At 43.9% G+C, this 21,815-nt stretch overlaps 3 protein-coding genes, 1 long non-coding RNA gene and 1 pseudogene across 7 annotated transcripts in view; 2 read left to right on the top strand and 3 right to left on the bottom strand.

Moving 5' to 3' along the window:
• Positions 1 to 13,651, bottom strand: part of LOC137312431 (uncharacterized) — a 621,748-nt gene extending 608,097 nt beyond the window's left edge. For all 4 annotated transcript variants that reach the window (XR_010960727.1, XR_010960729.1, XR_010960726.1 and 1 more), the window contains exons 1-4: positions 13,168 to 13,651; positions 12,705 to 12,791; positions 8,069 to 8,154; positions 2,428 to 2,514 (exon numbers count right to left, since the gene is read on the bottom strand). This is a non-coding gene — a long non-coding RNA (uncharacterized lncRNA). The remainder of the gene's footprint in view (positions 1 to 2,427; positions 2,515 to 8,068; positions 8,155 to 12,704; positions 12,792 to 13,167) is intronic.
• On the top strand, positions 116 to 937 carry LOC137312648 (histone H2B 1.2-like; annotated as a pseudogene).
• Positions 13,652 to 15,886: 2,235 nt separating the features above from the next.
• Positions 15,887 to 16,501, top strand: LOC137312484 (histone H1-like). The gene has a single exon (XM_067979028.1). The coding sequence runs from the start codon at positions 15,887 to 15,889 to the stop codon at positions 16,499 to 16,501; it is 615 nt and encodes a 204-aa protein (XP_067835129.1).
• Positions 16,502 to 19,671: 3,170 nt separating this feature from the next.
• LOC137312423 (histone H2A.J) lies at positions 19,672 to 20,061 on the bottom strand. Its single transcript, XM_067978986.1, has one exon. It carries the CDS (start codon positions 20,059 to 20,061, stop codon positions 19,672 to 19,674), a length of 390 nt encoding a protein of 129 aa, XP_067835087.1.
• Positions 20,062 to 20,993: 932 nt separating this feature from the next.
• Positions 20,994 to 21,449, bottom strand: LOC137312430 (histone H2B 1/2-like). The gene has a single exon (XM_067978994.1). The coding sequence runs from the start codon at positions 21,447 to 21,449 to the stop codon at positions 21,075 to 21,077; it is 375 nt and encodes a 124-aa protein (XP_067835095.1). The 3' UTR covers positions 20,994 to 21,074.
• Positions 21,450 to 21,815: the final 366 nt, after the last annotated feature.

Raw genomic sequence — 21,815 nt, 5'->3', positions numbered from 1 at the left:
AATACGCATTTACACGGCCGTTCTGCAAGTATATTTTTTCGAAGTATTGGCTATAATCCCAAAATCAATTACAAGAATTTAACACAGCATTAAAACCAATGTTTGGTCTAACAAAATGTATTTGCATCTCGTCTCCATTCCCAGTTTTTCTAAATCACACTCGTGCAAGATATTGTGAAGAATGAGTTTATCTTCTGTCCCTCTCTCATCTGCAAACTTCAATGACCCGGGGTTTGGGGACATCTACTGGCCGGAACCAGAACTGCAACAGTTCGGAACAAATTGCTGAAACCGAACAATGTGCAGTGTGAGCGAGTTTGTGATTGGTGGCAGGTTCTAAATCTGATTGGTTTCTTCAGGTATCCAATCAGAGAGTTACAGTGAATAATTATTGTTACATCACTATCAGTGACCCAATCACAATCATTGCCTTCCCCCACCCCTCATTAGCATAGGGCTGTGCGGCTGCCTATTTAATCCGAGCTCGGAGCGGATTTGGGTCATTTCTGAGTCTCAAATTGAGTTTGAAAATGCCTGAGGACAAGAAAGCAGTTCCCAAGAAGGGCGCCAAGAAAACCTTGAGTAAAGCACCAGCCAAGGGCGGCAAGAAGCGGAGAAAGTCGAGGAAGGAGAGTTACTCCATCTACATCTACAAAGTGATGAAGCAGGTTCACCCCGACACCGGCATCTCTTCCAAGGCCATGGGCATCATGAACTCCTTTGTGAACGATATTTTCGAGCGCATCGCGGGTGAGGCTTCCCGCCTGGCCCATTAAAACAAGCGGGCGACCATCAGCTCCCGGGAGATCCAGACCGCCGTGCGCCTGCTGCTGCCCGGGGAACTGGCCAAGCACGCTGTGTCGGAAGGGACAAAGGCGGTGACCAAGTACACCAGCTCCAAGTGAAACTCCACAATGTACTGAAAAAAAAACACAACGGCTCTTTTAAGAGCCACCCACAACCTCTCTGAAAGAGCTGCAGTTCCTATATAATTGCTTAGTATCTTTTTAATACCGCGATATTATTCCAATCCAAAACTGATACTGTAACTGCACCGTTGAAATTTCTGACCAATAAACTGAACGCGAGTTTCTGATCCGCTCCTTCCCATTCGTTTTGTTCTTAAAGCGTTACTATTCCAGCCACGAACACACCCTGAATGACCCCGGGAGCAATTCCATTATCTCTATGAATTCAATCTCAGAAATGTTTAATGTCTGAGGTGAAAATCCCCATATTAAAAGCAAACGCACCCCTTGCAGAAACACAGCGGAATAGGGGCAGAATGAGAATTCCGTCCGGGTCCCTCGTTTCATAGAAGCACTCCCGGCTCTGTGAGAAAGGAACAAACTATAACGTGTGACTTTCATAAAGACTGAATTGAAACGTTTCCCTTCACGGAATGCTATGAATGGGGCTTTAGTCCCGTCCGGTACAGTTTGTAAGCGATAATAGAATGAGCCATAAATTAAAGCAGATTTTAAAACAGCGCCAGCGATTGGTGACGGGTAGCGCTGAATAAGACAAGATAAAATGAATGGGTTTAAAATCTTGTGCTCAGGGCGACATTGATCTAAATCCGGTCCTTTACGACACTGGCGGGTTTTTTGAAATTCATAAAATTCCTGATCTGTCCGTTGAGGCCGTTAAATCCCGCCCTCATCTAATTTCCAGCTATCTGATTGGTTATTGAAATAGGCAAATGAGGTGTAATAATGCCCAACCAATCAGATGATCTTTCAGTCAATAAAAAGGGTTAATACAGCCGTCATTCGTCATTCTTCATTCTTTGTCATGATGTGGAGATGCCGGTGATGGACTGGGGTTGACAATTGTAAACAATTTTACAACACCAAGTTATAGTCCAGCAATTTTATTTTAAATTCACAAGCTTTCGGAGGCTACCTCCTTCCTCAGGTGAACGATGTGGAAATGTGACGGGTAGCGCTGAATAAGACAAGATAAAATGAATGGGTTTAAAATCTTGTGCTCAGGGCGACATTGATCTAAATCCGGTCCTTTACGACACTGGCGGGTTTTTTGAAATTCATAAAATTCCTGAACTGTCCGTTGAGGCCGTTAAATCCCGCCCTCATCTAATTTCCAGCTATCTGAACATCGTTCACCTGAGGAAGGAGGTAGCCTCCGAAAGCTTGTGAATTTAAAATAAAATTGCTGGACTATAACTTGGTGTTGTAAAATTGTTTACAATTCATTCTTTGTGAAAGGGTTGTGGAGGCAGGAACCCTCACAACATTCAAGAAGCATTTGGATGAGCACTTGAAATGCCATAGCATACAAGGCTACGGACCAAATGCTGGAATATGGGATTAGAGTAGACAGGGCTGATGGCCGGCGCGGACACGATGGGCCGAAGGGCCTCTATCCGTGCTGTATAACTCTATGACTCTATGACTCTATACATACTGTGTGTGAGAAGGAGCTGGCTGCACTGTTCCTTGTGCCCCGGGTGGAGGAAACATCACACTAATTCTGGGCCCTTCAAGGATTTGCCTGTAGGAAGAAAAATTATCTCTTGTAAGTCAAGAACAGTTGAGGTAGAAAATACAAAAGTGATCAATTGAATCTCTTTGTTAATAATCATTGTAATATCCACAAATGAAAACCAGCGATACAAACAGTGTCAGTGTCTGACTCCACTGCAGTACTGCAGCACTCAGCTTCTGCACACCAGGTAAGTTGGGCTGTTTTACAACAATTTAGTGACATCCACACACAGCCCAACCCCTGCACTGATCCATGAATGGGACTACCCGATGGGGCGGAGACCTTTGCACATATCAGATTTCTAATCCCCTCTCCCATGGGACTAACCGTTCAACCAAAACTAAACAGCCGCTGTTTAAAATGTGTCCTTCAAACTTCTCACCTGATGCCTGCAATAGATGCTTTTTGTATAACTCCCCATATCCTTACTGTCCGGCTCTGTTTACTGTTCTATAACAAACACTAAAGGTTAATGGGCAGGTTTAAAAAAATCAGATTTAATACCTGCCACCAATCACAAACACGCTCACACTGCACATTGTCCGGTTTCAGCAATTTGTTCCGAACTGTTGCAGTTCTGCTTCCGGCCAGTAGATGTCCCCAAACCCCGGGTCATTGAAGTTTGCAGATGAGAGAGGGACAGAAGATAAACTCATTCTTCACATTATATTGCACGGGTGGGATTTAGAAAAACTGGGGATTGAGACGAGCTGCAAGTACATTTTGTTAGAGCAAACACTGGTTGTGATACTGTGATAAATTCTTGTAATTTGTTTCGGAGATATAGTCAATACAGATCAAGACTGGGACAAAATAAACATGCAGAACGGCCTTGTAAATGGCCATTGAATTTCAATATAGAAAGGTGTGAGGTGGGGCATTTCGCCAAGGGGAATAAGGAGGCCACATACTGCATGGAAAATAAGAGTCTAAATGGGGTAGAGGAGCAATGTAAATCATCCTGAGATATCAGAGAGAAATACTGTGCAATGTACAGTGATATATAATGGCGCAATTTCACAACTATGGAACGAGTGAAACAAAAACTTTATTATGAATCAATTGTCTTCATTTTTCACCGTCAAAAAGTGCAAAAATACGAGAGTAAAAGTTACAGACAGAAACATCCCTCACATTGCACATTGTCCTGTTTCTGGAACCACGACAGAGAATGTGAATTCGTTGCCTTATTATAGTTGTCGCTTCCCGTCAGTCGAGGTCAGTCTCTGGTACTGGATATGAGACTGGGGTTTATTCTGTATCTGTCAGTCTCTGAAACTGAGTGTGAGCATGGGGTATATTCTGCATCTGTCAGTCTCTGGTACTGTCTGTGTGTGGGATACATTCTGTATCTGCCATTCTCTGCTACTTTATCTCAGTGTGGGATTCATTCTGCAATTCAATCTCTGTGACAATGTGCATTCTATACTCTTATTTCAGTTTCCACTATTGTATTGAAACTTTAAAGTATATACATGTCTTCATCGAGCATTTAATTTGTTTACACAGATACACTTTTTGATTTTCTTTAATCAAACAACGTGTGAGAGTTTTGGAGTCGTGTTACATCTTAATCTCTGAACTCTATTGTGAATGATAATATACCTTTCAATCTGTTCACGTTGAAATTACTGGACTGGTGAGTAATGTGTATTTCAGTCTGCAATAATGGGATTAATTCTGCATCTGAGTCTAACACTGTATGTGATTTTTGGACTGGTATGTAATATGTAGCTCATCCTGCACTAAAGTAATTGATACTGTATCTATCATTCTTATACTGTATGAAATTTTTGGACTGGAATGCAATGTATAGCTCAGGCTGCACGAATGGAATTGATACAGTGTCACATTGAAAGATTCAGTATGAGATTTTTGGACTGGTGAGTAACGTGTAGCTCAGTCTGTGCTAATGGAATTAATATTGTATCTTTGAGTCTGATACGGTATGAGATTCTTGGATTGCTATATAATGTGTGGCTCAGTTTTCACTAATTGAATCGATTCTGTATCTTTCAGTCTAATATTGTATGAGATTGTTGGACTGATATATAATGTTCAGCTCAGGCAGTGCGAATAGAATTTAAATTGTATCTTCCAATCTGATCATTTGTGATTTTTGGACTAGTACGTAATGTGTAGCTCAGTCTGTACCAATGGTATTGATAATGTTTATTTCAGCAAACACGAGTATTTACCACTATATCCTATATGTAGCTCAGTCTGCACCAATAGAATTTAGACTGTATCTTTCAATCTGCCACTATGAGATATTTGGACTGGTCTGTAAAGTGTAACTCAGTCTTCAGTAATGTGACTGTGACATTCATTCTATATCTGTCGTCTCCAGTACAGTCTGTGAGTGTGGAGATTCATTCTGTATCTGTCGGTCTCTGGTACTGTGTGTTAGTGGGATTAATTCTGTATCTGTCAGTCTCTGGTACTGTATGTGAGTGTGGGATTCATTCTGTATCTGCAGGTCTCTGGTGCTGTGTGTGAGTGTGAGATTTATTCTGTATCTGTCAGTCTCTGCTACATTATCTCAGTGTGGGATTAATTCTGTAATTCAGTCTCTGAGACAATGTGCAAGTCTGGATTCATTCTGTATTCTTATTTCAGTTTACAGTATCGTATTTGAAACTGTATCTTTGATACTTTAAATTATATGCAGTTCTTCGTCCAGTGTTTAATTTGTAAATATGGATACACTTTTCAATTTTCTTTAATCAAACAACGTGTGTGAGCTTTGGAGTGTGATTACATCTTAATCTCTGAACTCTGTTGTGAATGATAATGTACCTTTCAATCTGTTCGTGGTGAAATTATTGGATTGGTATGTAATGTATAGCTCAGTCAGCAATAATGGGATTAATTCTGCATCTCAATCTAATATTGTATGAGATTTTTGGACTGGTATGTAATATGTAGCTCAGCCTGCACTAAAGGAATTGATACTGTATCTATCAGTCTGATACTGTATGAGATTTTTGGACTGGAATGTGATGTGTAGCTCATTCTGCACAAATGGAAGTGATACTGAATCTTTCAATCTGATATTCTATGAGATTTTTGGACTCGTCATCTGTGCTAATGGAATTGTTATTGTATCTTTGAGTTTGATAGGGTATGAGATTCTTGGACTGCGATGTAATGTGTGGCTCAGTCTGCACTCATGGAATTGATACTGTTTATTTCAGTCGAAGATTTTATGGGATTTTCAGTCTGGTATGTAATGTACAGGTCAGGCAGTGCTAATAGAATTGATACTGTATCTTCCAGTCTGATCATTTATGAGGTTTTTGGACTGGTATATAATGTGTAGCTCAGTCTGAACGAATGGTATTGATACTGTTTATTTCAGTATATTACTCTATGAGTATTTACTAATATTTCTACTATGTAGCTCAGTCTGCACTCATGGTATTCATACCGTCGCTTTCAATCTGACACTATGATATCTTTGAACTGGTATGTAAAATGTAACTCAGTCTGCAGTAGTGTGACTGTGAGATTCATTCTGTGATTGTCAGTTCCTGATACTCTATGTGAATGTGGTATTCATTCTGGATCTATCAGTCTCTGGTACTGTGTGTGAGTTTGGGATTCATTCCATATCTCTCAGTCTCTGATTTTGTATGTGTGAGCGATTCGTTCTGTTCCTGTCAGTCTCTGGTACTATATGTGAGTGAGACATTCATTCTGTATCTATCAATTTCTGATGCTGTATGTGAGTGATTTAAATTCTGTATCTGTCAGTCTGTGCTACAGTGTGTGAGTGTGGGATTCATTTTGAATCTGTCAGTCGCTGGTACATTGTATGAGTTTGGGATTCATTCTACATATCAGTCTCTGGCACTCTATCGGAGTGAGAGATTCATTCTTTATCTGTATCTAATTTATATCTTCATTTACAGGATGGCGTTCACATCTGTATCTTTAATACTGAAATGTATGAATAATTTTTCCCAGTTTTAATTGGTAGATAATGACATTTTAAAAAATGTAATAAGATAATGTGGGCATCTATTTTTGGAATTCTATTAAATCTACATTGGGAACACAATTGTGAATTTGTGCATCTTCCAATTGATATGGTGACATTTTTGAACTTGTATATAATGTGTAGCTCAGTCTGCATGAATGGAATACTGTATATTTCAGTCTGAATCTGTATCAGTTTTGTTGTCGTGGTTTCTAATGTGCAGCTCAGTCTGCACTAATGGAATTGATACTGTATCTTTCAATCTGACACTGAGATTTTTGGACTGGAACGTAATTTATAACTCAGCCTGCACGAATGTAGGTGACTGTGAGATTCACCTTGTATCTCTCAGTCTCTGGTACTGTGTGTGAGTGTGGGATTCATTTTGTATCTGTCAGTCTCGGGTGCTGTGAGTGAGTGTGGGATTCATTCTGTATCTGTCAGTCTCAGGTGCTGTGAGTGAGTGTGGGATTCATTTTGTATCTGTCAGTCTCTGGTACTGTGTGTGAGTGTGGGATTCATTCTGTGTCTGTCAGTCTCTGCTGCTGTGTGTGAGTTTGCGATTCATACTTTAACTCTCAGTCTCTAGTGCTTTATTAGAATTTGGGATGAACTCGGTATCTGTCTGTCCTTGGTACTGTATGCCTGAGTGGGATTCATTCTGTTTCTGTCATCTCTGGTACCATACTTGAGTATGGGATTCACTCTGTGTCTGGCAACCTCTAGTACTGTATGCGAGTTTGGGATTACTTCTGCATGTCTGTCTCTGTACTGTATCGGAGTGTGAGATTCATTCTGTTTCTATCCATAATTATTCTCTCAGATTACATTATGATGTTCAATACTGTAGCTTTAATATGTTAATGCTTGAATAGCTTTTCTCATTATTTAATTGGTAAATATGGATACACTTTCGGATTTGAAGCTGGAGGCTTTAATCAGATAATTTGTGTGCTTTTTGGACTACTATTAAATCTGTAAATCTGTGAGTAATATTGTGAATGATAATTTATCTTTCAAATTGATATGGTGACATTTCTGAATTGGTAAATAATGTGTATCTCAGTCTGTGCTAATAGAATTGATACTGTATCTTTAAATCTCATAATGTGAGTATATTATAAACTGGTATCTAATTTGTTTCTCTGGTTACACTGTCACAGCATTTCTCAATCTGATATTGTGCATGAGTTTCGGCCTTCATTTTGTATTTGAATGATACACCATTCGAATGGATACTGCATGTATTAAACTCACGTGTGTGTGAGAGTTCTGGGCTAGTATTCAATTTGAATCTCGGGACATCTGGTATTTAATTCATGGCTAATGTTGCCCTTTTGTGAAATTGACAATCTGATAGTGTGATTTTGGGCTGGGATTTTTGAATCCACCTGTCAGCGGGACTGAGTTTGGGAGAAATGGAACAGTGTCTGCCTCACCTGCTCTGTTTGACTGTTGGATTGAAAATGTGACTCTGGAACTTGGGATCAGTGTGGGACTGACTACTTCTGCTGTGTGGGACTGTGGAACTGATGACCTGTCTGTGTCTCTGTGCTCTGAGAGTGAGAATATACCTACTGTGTGTGAGAAGCTGCTGGCTGCACTGTTCCTTTGCCTCGGGTGGAGGAAATTTCACATTCATTCTGGCTCCTTCAAGTATTTGACTGTAGAAAGAAACGTATCTCTTGTAAATCAAGAACAGGTGAGGTAGAAAATGCAGAAGTGATCAGATTAATATCTGTTAATAATAATATTGAATATCCACAAATGAAAATCAGCGATACAAACAGTGTCAGTGTCTGACTCCACTGCAGTACTGCAGCACTCAGCTTCTGCACACCAGGTGTGTTGGGCTGTTTTACAACAGTTTAGTGACATTCAGACAAAACCCAACCCCTGGACTGATCCATGAATGGGACTACCCGATGGGGCGGGGAGCTTTGCACATATCAGATTTCTAATCCCCTCTTCCATGGGACTAACCGTTCAACCGAAACAAAACAGCCACTGTTTAAAATGTGTCCTTCAAACTTCTCACCTGATGCCTGCAATAGATACTCTTTGTATAACTCCCCACATCCTTACTGTCCGGCTCTGTTTACTCTTCAATAACAAACACTAAAGGTTAATGGGCAGGTTTAAAAAATCAGATTTAATACCTGCCACCAATCACAAACACGCTCACACTGCACATTGTCCGGTTTCAGCAATTTGTTCCGAACTGTTGCAGTTCTGCTTCCGGCCAGTAGATGTCCCCAAACCCCGGGTCATTGAAGTTTGCAGATGAGAGAGGGACAGAAGATAAACTCATTCTTCACATTATATTGTACGGGTGGGATTTAGAAAAACTGGGAATGGAGAAAATTTTTTCGATAAAACATTGGTTGTAATGCTGTATTAAATGATTTTAATTAATTTAGGGGGTGTAGTCAATACTGAGGAAGACTACGACAAAATAAGCTTGCAGAACGGCCGTGTAAATGGCCATTGAATTTCAATATAGAAAGGTGTGAGCTGGTGCATTTTGCCAGGGGGAATAAGGAGGCCACATACTGCTTGGAAAATAAGTGTCTAAATGTGGTAAAGGAGCAATGCAAATCGTGTCCTGAGAAATCAGAGAGAAATACTGTGCAATGTACAGTGAAATATAATGGGGCAAATTCACAACTATCGAATGAGTGAAACAAAAACTTTATTATGAAACAATTGTCATCATTTTTCAATAACAAAACGAGCAAAAATACGGGAGTAGAAGTTACAGAGAGAACCTTTCCTCACGTTGCACATTGTCCGATTTCTGTAACCACGACATAAAATGTGAATTTGTTCCGCTCTTTTACAGTTCTCGCTTACGTCCAGCAGAAGTCAGTCTCCAGTACTGTGTGTGAGAGCGGGGTTTACTCTGCATGTCAATATCTGATACTGTGTGAGTGTGGGATTCATTCTGTATCTGCCAGTCTCTGGTACTGAGTGTGAGCATGGTGTTAATTCTGTATCTCTCAGTCTCTGGCACTACATATGAGTTTGGGATCATTCTGTATCTGCAAGTCTGTGGCACTGTATACGAGAGTGGGATTAATTCTGTATCTGCCAGTCTCAGGTACTGTGTATAAGTGTGGAATTAACTCTGTATCTGTCAGTCTCTGGTACTGTGTGTGAGTATGGGATTCATTCAATATCTGTTAGTCCCTGGTATTTTGTGTGAATGAGCGTTTCAGTCTGTTTCCGTCAGTGTCAGGTGCTATATGTGAGGGAGACTTTCATTCTGCATCTATCAATTTCTGGTACTGTTTGTGAGTGATATAAATTTTGTCTCTGTTAGTCTGTGCTACAGTGTGTGAGTTTAGGATTCATTCTGTATCTGTCAGTCTCTGGTACCGTGGGAGTGTGTGATTCATTCTATGTCTGTCAGTCCCTTGTAATGTGTGTGAGTGTGGGATTCATTCTGTATCTGTCAGTCCCTTGTAATGAGTGTGAGTGTAGGATTCATTCTGTATCTGTCAGTCCCTTGTAATGTGTGTGAGTGTCGGATTCATTCTGTATCTGTCAGTCACTGTTACATTGTTTGAGTGCTGTTTTCAATTTGCATGTCAGTCTCTGGCCCTCTATCTGAGTGTGAGATTCATTCTTTATCTGTATGTAATTTGTGTCTCTGTTTACAGTATGGTGTTCAAAACTCTCTCATTAATACCTCAATGTATCAATAATTTTTCCCAGTGTTTAATTGGTAGATAATGATACATTTTAAAATATAATGTTTTCGGTTATAATCAGAGAATGTGGGCACTTTTTGGACTTCTATTAAATCTGTATCGATGGGAAAAAAATTGTGAATTAGTTTATCTTCCAAAATGATATGGTGACATTTTTGAACTTGTATATGATGTGTAGCTCAGTCTGCTTGAAAGGTATACTGTATATTTCAGTCTGAATCTTTATCAGTTTTTTGTAGTGCTTTATAATATGTAGATCAGTCTGCACTAATGGAATTGATACTGTATCTTTCAATCTGACACTATGAGATTTTTGGACTGATGTGTAATGTGTAACTCAGACTGCATTAATGTGTGTGACTGTGAGATTCATTCTGTATCTGTCAGTCCCTAGTACTGTCTGTGAGTGTGGGATTCATTCTATATCTGTCAGTCCCTAGTACTGTCTGTGAGTGTGGGATTCATTCTGTATCTGACAGTCCCTAGTACTGTCTGTGCGTGTGGGATTCATTCTGTATCTGTCAGGCTCTGGTACTGTGGGTGTGTGTGATTCATTCTATATCTGTCAGTCCCTTTTACTGTGTGTGAATGTAGGATTCATTCGGTATCTGTCAGTCTCTGTTACATTGTGTGAGTGCTGGTTTCATTCTGTGTGTCACTCTCTGGCCCTCTATCTGAGTGTGAGATTCATTCCTTATCTGTATGTAATTTGTATCTCCGTTTACAGTATGGTGTTCAAAACTTTATCTTTAATAGCTCAATTAATGCATATTTTTCCCAGTGTTTAATTGGTTGATAATGAAATGCTTTAGAATATAGTCAGAGAATGTGGGCACTTTTTGGACTACTATTAAATCGGTATCGATGGGAACACAATTGTGAATTAGTTCATCTTCCAAACTGATATGGTGACATTTTTGAACTTGTATATGATGTGTAGCTCAGTCTGCATGAATGGAATACTGTATATTTCAGTCTGAATCTGCATCAGTTTTTTTAGTGGTATATAATGTGTAGATCAGTCTGCACTAATGGAATTGATACTGTATCTTTCAATCTGATACTTCTTGGACTGGTAAATAATGTTACTCAGCCTGCACTAATGTGTGATTCATTTTGTATCTCTCAGTATCTGGAACAGTTTGTCAGTGTGGGATTCATTCTGTATCTTGTCAGTAGTGTGTGTGAGTTTGTGATTTAATCTATATATGCAGTCTCTGATACTGTGAGTGTGGGATTTATTCTGTCTCTTTCAGTCTCCAGTCTTGTATGTGGGTGTTGAATTCTTTCTGTATATGCAGCCTCTCAGACTGCATGTTGGTTTGGGATGCATTCTCTATCTGTCAGTCTCTGGTACTGTGTGTGAGTGTATGATTCATTCTGTATCTCTCAGGCTCTGGTACTGTGTGAATGTGGGAGTCATTATCTTTCTGTCAGTCTCTAGTACTTTATGAGAGTGAGTAATTAACTAGATATCTATCAGCCCTTGGTACTGTATGCCAGTGTGGGATTCATTCTATATCTGTCATCTCTGGTACCATATGTGAGTGTAGGATTCGCTCTGTGTCTGTCAGTCTATTATTGTATGTGAGTTTGGGATTCCTTCTGCATCTGTCAGTCTCTGGTACTATATCTGAGTGTGAGATTCATTCTGTATCTGTATGTAATTATTCTCTCAGATTGCATTATGGCATAAAAAAATTTAGCTTTAATATCTTCATGTTTAGATCATATTTCTCATTATTTAATTGGTAAATGTGGATACACTTTAGGATTTGACACTGTAGGTTTTAATCAGATAATTTGTGTGCTTTTTGAACTACTATTAAATCTGTATCTCTGTGAGTACTATTGTGAAAGATAATGTATCTTTCAAATTGATATGGTGACACTTTTCAAATGGCGTATAATGTATAGCTCAGTCTGTACTAATAGAATTGATACTGTATCTTTACATCTCACAATATGAGTCCATTATAAACTGATATCTAATTTGTTTCTCAGATTACACTCTCACAGCATTTTTAATCTGATACTGTACATGAGTTTTGGACTCGTATGCAATTTGTATCACATGATACATGCAATATCCATTCGCATAGTGTATAAACTCACATGTGTGTGAGAGTTCTGGGCGAGTAATCAATTGGAATCTCAGGGTACATTATTGGGATTCATTCTGCACCTTTAAATCGGGTGCCATGTGTGATTTCGATCTGGTATTTAATTCGTAGCTAATGTTGCCCTATTGTGAGATTGATACAGTGCCTTTCCATCTGATAGTGTGATCTTGGACTGGGATTTTTGTATCTACCTGTCAGCGGGACTCAGCTCGGGGGAAATGGAACAGTGTCTGCCTCACCTGCTCTGTTTGACTGTTAGATTGAAAATGTGTCTGTGGAACTTGGGATCAGTGTGGGACTGACTGCTTCGACTGTCTGAGACTGTGGAACTGATGACCTGTCTGTGTCTCTGTGCGCTGTGTGTGATAATGTACTTACTGTGTGGGAGAAGGAGTTGGCTGCACTGTTCCTTGTGCCTCAAGTGGAGGAAACATAACACTGATTCTGGATCCATCAAGGATTTGCCTGCAGGAAGAAATTTATCTCTTGTAACTCAAGAACCAGTGAGGTAGAAAATACAAAAGTGTTCGAATTAATATCCATGTCAATGATTATTTTGAATATCCACAAATGAGAACCAGTGATACAAACAGTGTCAGTGTCTGACTCCACTGCAGTACTGCAGCACTCAGCTTCTGCACACAAGATGTGTTGGGCAATTTTACAACGATTTAGTGACATCCAGACACAACCCAACCTCTGCACTGATCCATGAATGGGACGACCCGATGGGGCGGGGACCTTTGAACACGTCAGGTTTCTAATCCCATCTCCCATGGGACGAACCGTTCAACCGAAATCAAACAACCGCTGTTTAAAATGTGTCCTTCACACTTCTCACCTGGTGCCTGCAACAGATGCTCTTTGTATAACTCCCCACATCCTTACTGTCCGGCTCTGTTTCCACCCGTCACTGTCCAATAACAATAAACAGGGTGAGACTGGAACTAAACCAGGAACATTCACTACTGGTTTGGGGAGAGAAAGCAGCAATGATTTTAAATAGCAGGTTCTTCCCATTCTCTCCCCTGACCCTGGACACAGCCCGAGAATGACCTCTCCCTTCCCCCGCTCACTCCATGTTCCGTGACCAGTTCGTGATCCACTCCGCCTCTTACAAACAGCCCCCGGACTCCCCCTGCCCTTCCCCCGGACTCAATGCCGATCTCTGAGCCCATCTGCGGACACGGTCCCGAAGCGATGAGCTGCTGTAACGAGGCTGTTCTTTGCTCCCTTCCCCCGGGGGCCGTGATCTCTCCATTCCCGGCTGTTTCAAACCATCTTCTTCCGCTCACTGAGGGAATGGCGCCCACAGGCCGAGCTGGGGGAGGGGAGCGCGCATGCGCTCTTCCGCTCACCAACAACCAGCGCTGGGGGCGGGGCTGAGTCGCGCATGCGCAGATGTCTGGTTTAATTCTCAATACAAAAATCGATGGAAACTTTCCCCAATTGGAATTTTTCAGAGTCTGAGCAAAGGAAGTGGGTCTGGGGGAAAGGTCAGAGGGAATGGGGTCCACAGGCAGTGCAGGAACAGGCACCAGAATGGAAAACAGATGGGATTCCACCAGTGCCTAACGCTGGAATCCAGACTTACTTTACAATCTCTAACTATTAAACTAGATGTTTCCATCCCTGCTGTTTCTCTCGGTATCTTTTGATGGAAAAGAGTCTTTCAGAGATAAAGTGGGCGGCTGTGAAATGAGCCAATTGGTTCTGTTCATTCTTGGTCCCTTTACTGATAAAGAAACTTGTGACTCCGTAACTGGAGGCCGGATTCCTCGAACCAATCCTGGAGAAACATGGGAGGAAAGTGGGAGTCGGTGTATTTGCTGGGACCGTGTAGGATTAATATTTGACGGCTACAGTCCCAGTTTATTTCAATCGGAGTGAAACTCTCGGTCACTGAGAGAAATACAGAAGGGCCCTGAGCTGCAAAATTGCAGAGGGTACAACATGCAAGAGAGGGTTAAATGCGTGACCCTGTCCCTGAGAGTGGGATTAATAATGTGTCTGTCTCTGAAATAATATCAGTGAGAGATGAGACTGCATCTTCCGTCACTCCAGCTTGGAATGGCAATTGGAATGGAGAATTTTCCAATTTGTTACTGGGTGAAAACGGGACAGTTTCTCTCTCTCTTATGTACAACATATGAAGGTGGAATACTGCTGCTGAGCGTGATACCGAGAGACTGATGGGAAGCGTATGGCTGATACTCTGCCTGTCTGTATCTCTCTGGCGCTGTACACGAAGGTGGGATACTGTTTGCTGAGTGTGAAACGGACACACTGAGAGGAAGTGTGAGAATGATACTTTGTCTCTTTATCTGTCCGTCTGTATTTCTCTCCCTCCAGCGCTGTACATGAAAGCGGGATAGTGTTATTGAGCTTAATATGAACACCCTGTTGGAAGGTAAAGACTGATTCTGTGTTTGTGAACAGACCTCCGGTGCTGTTGGTGAGACGGTCACTGTCCCTTCTATTATGTATGAGCCGGTCTGACGGTGCATTTATCAGTCTCCAGTCCAATAAGGAAAGGTGGGGAGAAACAGCATGTAACGGCCTGACACAGGACTGCCTATGAATGTTGAATTTATTCAGTAACTGGCCGTCTCTGGGTGTTGAGAATGGGACGGATAGGACACCAGTCACTGTTGTCTGTCAGTCAGTTTCGGAGGAGGGAGAGAAAGACAGAGAGACTGGAGGAGCCCAGAGCGGATAATTTGTATTATCGTCTCAACCAAACATATTGCTGAGTGTGAATAATATAATCATGTAAAACCAGATATGGATAATCACATCCACAGCTGTGATTGGCTGCTGCCCCTGAATCTGGGGACCAGACACTGTGAGGAGCGCTGGCCTCAGAGTGTTTAACAGTTACTGAGCTGGGAAACGACAACTCACCTCCGAGAATCTGCAGCACAGGCCGAGCGGGGAGGAAAGCCTGTCACGGGAATTGTCAATCTGGCGAACAGTTTGTCCTGTGAATGTGAAGATGTGAACATTGTGTCAGAGAGAGTGTGTTAAAGGGGCGGATGGGTTAGATTAATGTCACTGTGTTTGTGTGGCCGGACTCATCGCCAGATTTCCGAGTCCCTTTTGAGTAAAATTTTAAAAAATCCCTGTCAAAGGATCGCCCTCCTCCCCTGCCGAGCTCCGAAGTGGAAATTTAAGGTAAAGTTTCAGATCAATTCAAGATTTCAGGTGAAAAACGGAGATCATGTCAGCGATCGGGTGAGAGAGCGCGATCAGTGCAGCAATGAAACGGGTTTCATTCGAAACTGGTGCTTTTAATTCCGGTGAAAGTTTTTCGACAGCAAACATACCGGTGTGAGATATAGGAAGGGGCTAGTCTGGGACTCTGGAGTGCCCGATTTGAATTGGAATCGGGGAGTTTCAGAGGAGAGAGAAACACAGAGAGGCTGGAGGGGCCGGGAGCTGACAGCAGGATGTCTCCGCCCCGTCCGCTCTGTGCCTTTAAGTTGCTCTGTGCCGCCGCCTTACGTTTCATTTCTGACCCAGCTCTGACTGTCAGAGAGATTTTCGACAGAGTCCCGGACATGACAGACACTGCAGCCGCCGAAACGGCTCCTCGTGCCGCCGCCGCTCCACTCAAGGCTCCGAAGAAGAAGAAGGCGGTTCCCCGACCCAAGACCACCGGTCCCCCGTTGGGCGAACAGATCCTCAAGATTGTGGCGGATTGCAAGGATCGCAAGGGGATATCCCTGGCCGCGATAAAGAAGGTTCTGGCTGCCAAAGGCCTGGATGTGGAGAAGCACCGGTCCCAGATCAAATTAAGTATCAAGAGAAATGTGGAAAAAGGCTCCCTGGTGCAGATCAAGGGCACGGGCGCCTCGGGCTCCTTCAGAGTCGCTAAGAAGGAAACCCAGGCAAAAGTGGGAAAGAAGGTGAAGAAACAAGTGACCAAGAAATCTCCCGGAAAGAAACCAGCGACCAAAAAAACAGCCCTCAAGAAATTAATGGCCAAGAAACCAGCGGTCAAGAAATCGACCACGAAAAAGGCGGCGAAATCACCAATTAAGAAGAAAGCGGCGGCTAAGAAGCCCAAGACCCCCAAGCCAGTGAAGGCGAAGGCGAAGAAGGTGGAAAAACCGAGGGCCAAGCCCAAGCCGAAGTCAGCAAAGCCTAAGAAAGCAGCGGGCAAAAAGAAGTAAAAAATCAAGTGCAACTTGTGACCATCTGAACCCAACGGCTCTTCTCAGAGCCACCCACGTCTCTCAGAAAAGAGCTGATCCCGGAATCAGATGATTCCTGTCCCGGGGCAGGGCTCAGATTTCAGATAGAAATCATTTCAAATAAACCCAGGGTCCTGGTGACTCGCTGACATTCGCTATCCCCGCCCGACCCCCAATGTCTAATAAAATAGAGAGAATGGGATGTCCGGGCCGGGCCTCACTGGAACTGGCGTGTGTTCGGCTCCAGTCCCAGTTCATTTTTTCTCACAGATTCAGGGCGACAGTCCGTAACAGGGTAAAACTGGCGGAGATCGGCAGCTATCACAATTCAAACCCCAACACATGAGATTCTTCAAATCAGCTGGAATAAAGTGTTTATAAACTGCTGAACCCGTCTGGGAGGGAATGTGCGGGGAGATAGAATCGGGTCTGGGACTGAAATGGAAGGAGGCGGGTTGACTTGTTATAGAAGGGACTGTATTTAGGCAGGAATATTACTGACTATTGATTGTAACGGGGCTTATTGAAAAGCTCCGGGATTCTATGAAGCCCGACTCTGTCAGGGTTTGTGCGGAGCGCGGTGTTTCGGTTCTATTATCGATAAACGGTTTGAAATTGGCGGGTGGAGAAAGCTGGAGGTGGAGCTGGAAGATCAGAGGCCGCTCTCCGCTCTGTCCGTCTCTCTGATTGTCTCCTCCCCTCCCTGTTTAATATCACACTCTGTCTCCTCCCCTCCCTGTTTAATATTTATCTCTATCTCCTCCCCTCCCTCTCTCACCCTGTGTCTGTTTCAGTCAGGTCAGGGCAGGCTGCATAAAAACGGAACCAACATCAGTTTGCTGTTCATTCAGCAGCGATTTGACTGAAGAATAATCATGTCTGGCAGAGGTAAAGGAGGCAAAGGACTGGGGAAAGGCGGAGCCAAGCGGCACCGGAAAGTGCTTCGTGATAACATCCAGGGGATCACCAAACCAGCCATCCGCCGCCTGGCTCGCCGTGGCGGTGTCAAGCGGATCTCGGGTCTGATCTACGAGGAAACACGCGGGGTGCTGAAGGTTTTCCTGGAGAATGTGATCAGGGACGCGGTCACCTACACTGAACACGCCAAGCGCAAGACGGTCACTGCCATGGATGTGGTGTACGCTCTGAAACGGCAGGGCCGCACTCTCTATGGATTCGGCGGCTGAACAACTGGACCCTTTCTAACCGGACACAAAACAAAGGCTCTTCTCAGAGCCACCCACCGCCTCAAAGAGAGAGCACTGACCTGGGAACGGGGAGAGGAAAGATCTCGGGGTGGGGAATCAGTTTCCGATATTTAATTAGTATGGGGAGATTCCCCAACACTCGGTACAGGGAGATCAGAAACAACGGCCGGGGTTCTCGGCCATCCCGAGAGAAGGAGCGGAATTCCCGGTTTCACGGTATAAATGAACAGGCGGTGATGCAGAGTCTTTCCCCAGACATTACCTTCTCCGCTCAGAGTAAAATCCCTCCTCACTCCCTCTCCCGCTGTGTCCTCTCTGCTCGGTCTTTATTTCCTGCCCTCATTCAATTATCAGTTCGATGTGAAGTTTCTGTTTGAGGAGCGGTTCACCGGGCCGGAACTGGCGGGATTTTTGAAATTGAAGCTGGAAAGCAATTCCCGTTACGGAAAGCAATGACCGGGGATTTATTCCCGCCCGTTTACAGACAGATCAGAGAATGAACCGGAATGAGAAACAGCCTGCGATTTGAGCTGAGGAGAAGGAAATAACGGAGATTATAAAGAGAGAGATTCATAAATTGCTGGAGGGAAATGAAATTTTCTTGAAACTGTTATTTGATGCTCTGAAATTGGCGGGCTTTTTGAATTTGAAGATTAATTTCAGCTCAGCCAATTGGGACCCAATACCTCCCGCCGTTTTGGTCTGACTGAAAGATCTCGGATCAAACCTGCCAATCACAGTCCCGGGGCAGTCCCTCCTTGTCTGGGGGTGAAACCTCAGCCAATCACAGGCCAGGGGCGGATACCCTTAGACGCTTTAAAAGGCGGCCCCAGAGCGCACTCCGTATTCACAGTCTCTGTGTTGTGTTGAGATCGGTTTAGAAAATGGCCAGGACCAAGCAGACAGCGCGCAAATCGACCGGCGGGAAAGCTCCTCGCAAACAGTTGGCGACCAAAGCGGCCCGGAAGAGCGCTCCAGCCACGGGCGGAGTGAAGAAGCCTCATCGCTACAGACCCGGCACTGTGGCTCTGAGGGAGATCCGCCGCTACCAGAAATCCACCGAGCTGCTGATCCGCAAACTGCCCTTCCAGCGCCTGGTGCGAGAGATCGCTCAGGATTTCAAGACAGACCTGCGCTTCCAGAGCTCGGCCGTCATGGCCCTGCAGGAGGCCAGCGAGGCTTACCTGGTGGGGCTGTTTGAGGACACCAACCTGTGCGCCATCCACGCCAAGCGAGTCACCATCATGCCCAAAGACATCCAGCTGGCCCGCCGCATCCGCGGGGAGCGCGCCTAAACCCGACCCGGCTTCAGCACCAAGTTCAACAAAGGCTCTTTTCAGAGCCACCAAATCGGCGATGGAAAGAGCTGTGATCTCCTGCGTTGAAATGGCAGGGTCGTGAGAAATTTGCTTAAATGGGAAACGTATAAAGGGGAGGGAGCAGATATTAGACGGACAGGGACAGAATAAATACCTCACTCACATCCAAACACAAATTTCACTCACATTCTTAATTCAGTAATCGCTGATACAATAACAGCACATCAGTCAGCATCCGTTGTACAAATCTGGGTAAAATAACACAGACTGAGCCAGTGTTGTCCGAGGATGGGACGGTAAATAATATTAAGCGTCCCTGGTATTTCTGTATCCCACCCGCCCAGTTGGCAATTCTAACGGTTCTGGTATTTTGTCTCATTCACCAGACAAACTGCAAATTATAATCGATTGGAGGTTGGCGACATCTGCGGTCCGGAAGCGATTACTGCAACAGACCGATATGGATGATTTGTGCATAACAAGTTATTGTTAGTTTCTCGAATCGGAATCAAGTCCTTTTGAAGTTAATTCCTGAGCCCACAGACAGTGACCAGCCCTTTCATAGATACCGTGGGTGGCTCTGAAAAGAGCCTTTGGGTTATCAGGTTAAATCTTGGCCGCTTTACTTGCTCTTGGTGCTCACACTGCTGGTTTTCTTCGGCAGCAGCACGGCCTGGATATTAGGCAGCACCCCGCCCTGAGCGATGGTCACCCGTCCCAGCAGCTTGTTGAGCTCCTCGTCGTTGCGGATTGCCAGCTGCAGGTGTCTGGGGATGATGCGGGTTTTCTTATTGTCGCGGGCCGCGTTGCCGGCCAGCTCGAGGATTTCAGCCGTCAGATACTCGAGCACAGCAGCCAGATAGACCGGGGCTCCGGCACCCACACGTTCAGCGTAGTTCCCCTTTCGCAGGAGCCTGTGAACACGGCCCACAGGGAACTGCAGTCCGGCCCGGGATGAGCGAGACTTGGCCTTGGCCCGAGCTTTCCCGCCGGTTTTTCCTCTTCCAGACATTTCCACAATCTCACAAACACTTTCACAAAGAATGAAGAAATCCTCCCGCACTCGCCCTTCTTATACCTTCTGGAGGAGTGCAGTGGGGGCACTTGTGATTGGTCCATCTGTTCTCAATCTCATTGGTTCAACGAACAGCCCAATCAGAGAGCCGTTTATTCACCGAATGAGAAAAGGACGGAAAATACCGAACTGAACCGTTTTTTTGAAATTTGAAAAGCCCGCCAATATTTCTGTAACACAAGAATCGGATTTAGTAAATAATGTCGCGAAAGACAAAAATTTAAATATCTCTCTCCTTTTACTCTGTTGTTCCACATTTCCCGTCACAACTTCCAGAACCTTATACATTCCGGTTAAAATCCGGCTTCATTAACCGTTCATGTTCAATCGGGCGGGAATAAAGACCCATTTTGTAACGAGACAGATTCCAGCTCAATCTTTGTGAAAGGAACAAACGACAGATTGTGGATTGATCCCTGTTCGCAGGAGCTGCATCGCGATCGAAACCGGAGCCGGGACTCCTGGTGCAAGGAGTCGAACAGTAACAGATCCTTTAGACTATTCTGTACTCGGTGTGAAGTCTCTTTCAAGGCTGTTGCTTTACAAAGGATTGCGGTTCTGAAAGTGATATTCCCGAATAATGAACAAACAAACGTGAAAATGAGAAAAAAATGACTGAAGTCTAATCCACCCCCTTAAAACGGCTCTTAATGGGCAGTAGCCGGGAAGGGTCGGAATATGAACGAGAACGAGAGGATCAGTGACACGTTTTTGGTTATTGGGACTAAATAAAAAAGCAACACACAGATTATAACCGGCAGTGATGATGAGAATCTACTAGATTTCAAGAGAAATTAGAAAAGCACAAGAGTTAGAGAAAAACAGTTAGTATCAAACATTCTACAGTAAAATGATTCTACACAGAGGGGTCGTTACAGCGTCTTCAGAGAGACTGTGGGTGGCTCTTAAAAGAGCCTTTGTGTTCATTTTTTTCAGTGCATTGTGGAGTTTTACTTGGAGCTGGTGTACTTGGTCACCGCCTTCGTCCCTTCCGATACGGCGTGTTTGGCCAGTTCCCCGGGCAGCAGCAGGCGCACGGCGGTCTGGATCTCCCGGGAGCTGATGGTCGCCCGCTTGTTGTAATGGGCCAGGCGGGAAGCCTCACCCGCGATGCGCTCGAAAATATCGTTCACAAAGGAGTTCATGATGCTCATGGCCTTGGAGGAGATGCCGGTGTCGGGGTGAACCTGCTTCATCACTTTGTAGATGTAGATGGAGTAACTCTCCTTCCTCGACTTTCTCCGCTTCTTGCCGCCCTTGGCTGGTGCTTTACTCAAGGTTTTCTTGGCGCCCTTCTTGGGAGCTGCTTTCTTGTCCTCAGGCATTTTCAAACTCAATTTCAGACCCAGGAATGACCCAAATCCGCTCCGAACTCGGATTAAATAGGCAGCCCCACAGCCCGATGCTAATGACGGATGGAGGAAGGCATTGATTGTGATTGGGTCATTCGGAGTGATACAACGTCACCTTTTCCATTCACTCTCTGATTGGATATCTGAAGAAACCAATCAGATTTAATACCTGCCACCAATCACAAACACGCTCACACTGCACATTGTCCGGTTTGAGCAATTTATTCCGAACTGTTGCAGTTCTGCTTCCGGCCAGTAGATGTCCCCAAACCCCGGGACATTGAAGTTTGCAGGTGAGAGAGGGACAGAAGATCAACTCATTCTTCACATTATGTTGCA

The sequence above is a fragment of the Heptranchias perlo genome, unplaced genomic scaffold, assembly GCF_035084215.1.
Source record: "Heptranchias perlo isolate sHepPer1 unplaced genomic scaffold, sHepPer1.hap1 HAP1_SCAFFOLD_43, whole genome shotgun sequence".
NCBI classification, from domain to species: domain Eukaryota; kingdom Metazoa; phylum Chordata; class Chondrichthyes; order Hexanchiformes; family Hexanchidae; genus Heptranchias; species Heptranchias perlo.
Note: the sequence above shows the minus strand (reverse complement) of the source record. Positions and strands in the feature narration are given on the sequence as shown.

Coding starts and splice junctions, on each gene's coding strand:
- LOC137312430 (XM_067978994.1), bottom strand. CDS start 21,449: ATGCCTGAGGACAAGAAAGCAGCTCCCAAGAAGGGCGCCAAGAAAACC.
- LOC137312423 (XM_067978986.1), bottom strand. CDS start 20,061: ATGTCTGGAAGAGGAAAAACCGGCGGGAAAGCTCGGGCCAAGGCCAAG.
- LOC137312484 (XM_067979028.1), top strand. CDS start 15,887: ATGACAGACACTGCAGCCGCCGAAACGGCTCCTCGTGCCGCCGCCGCT.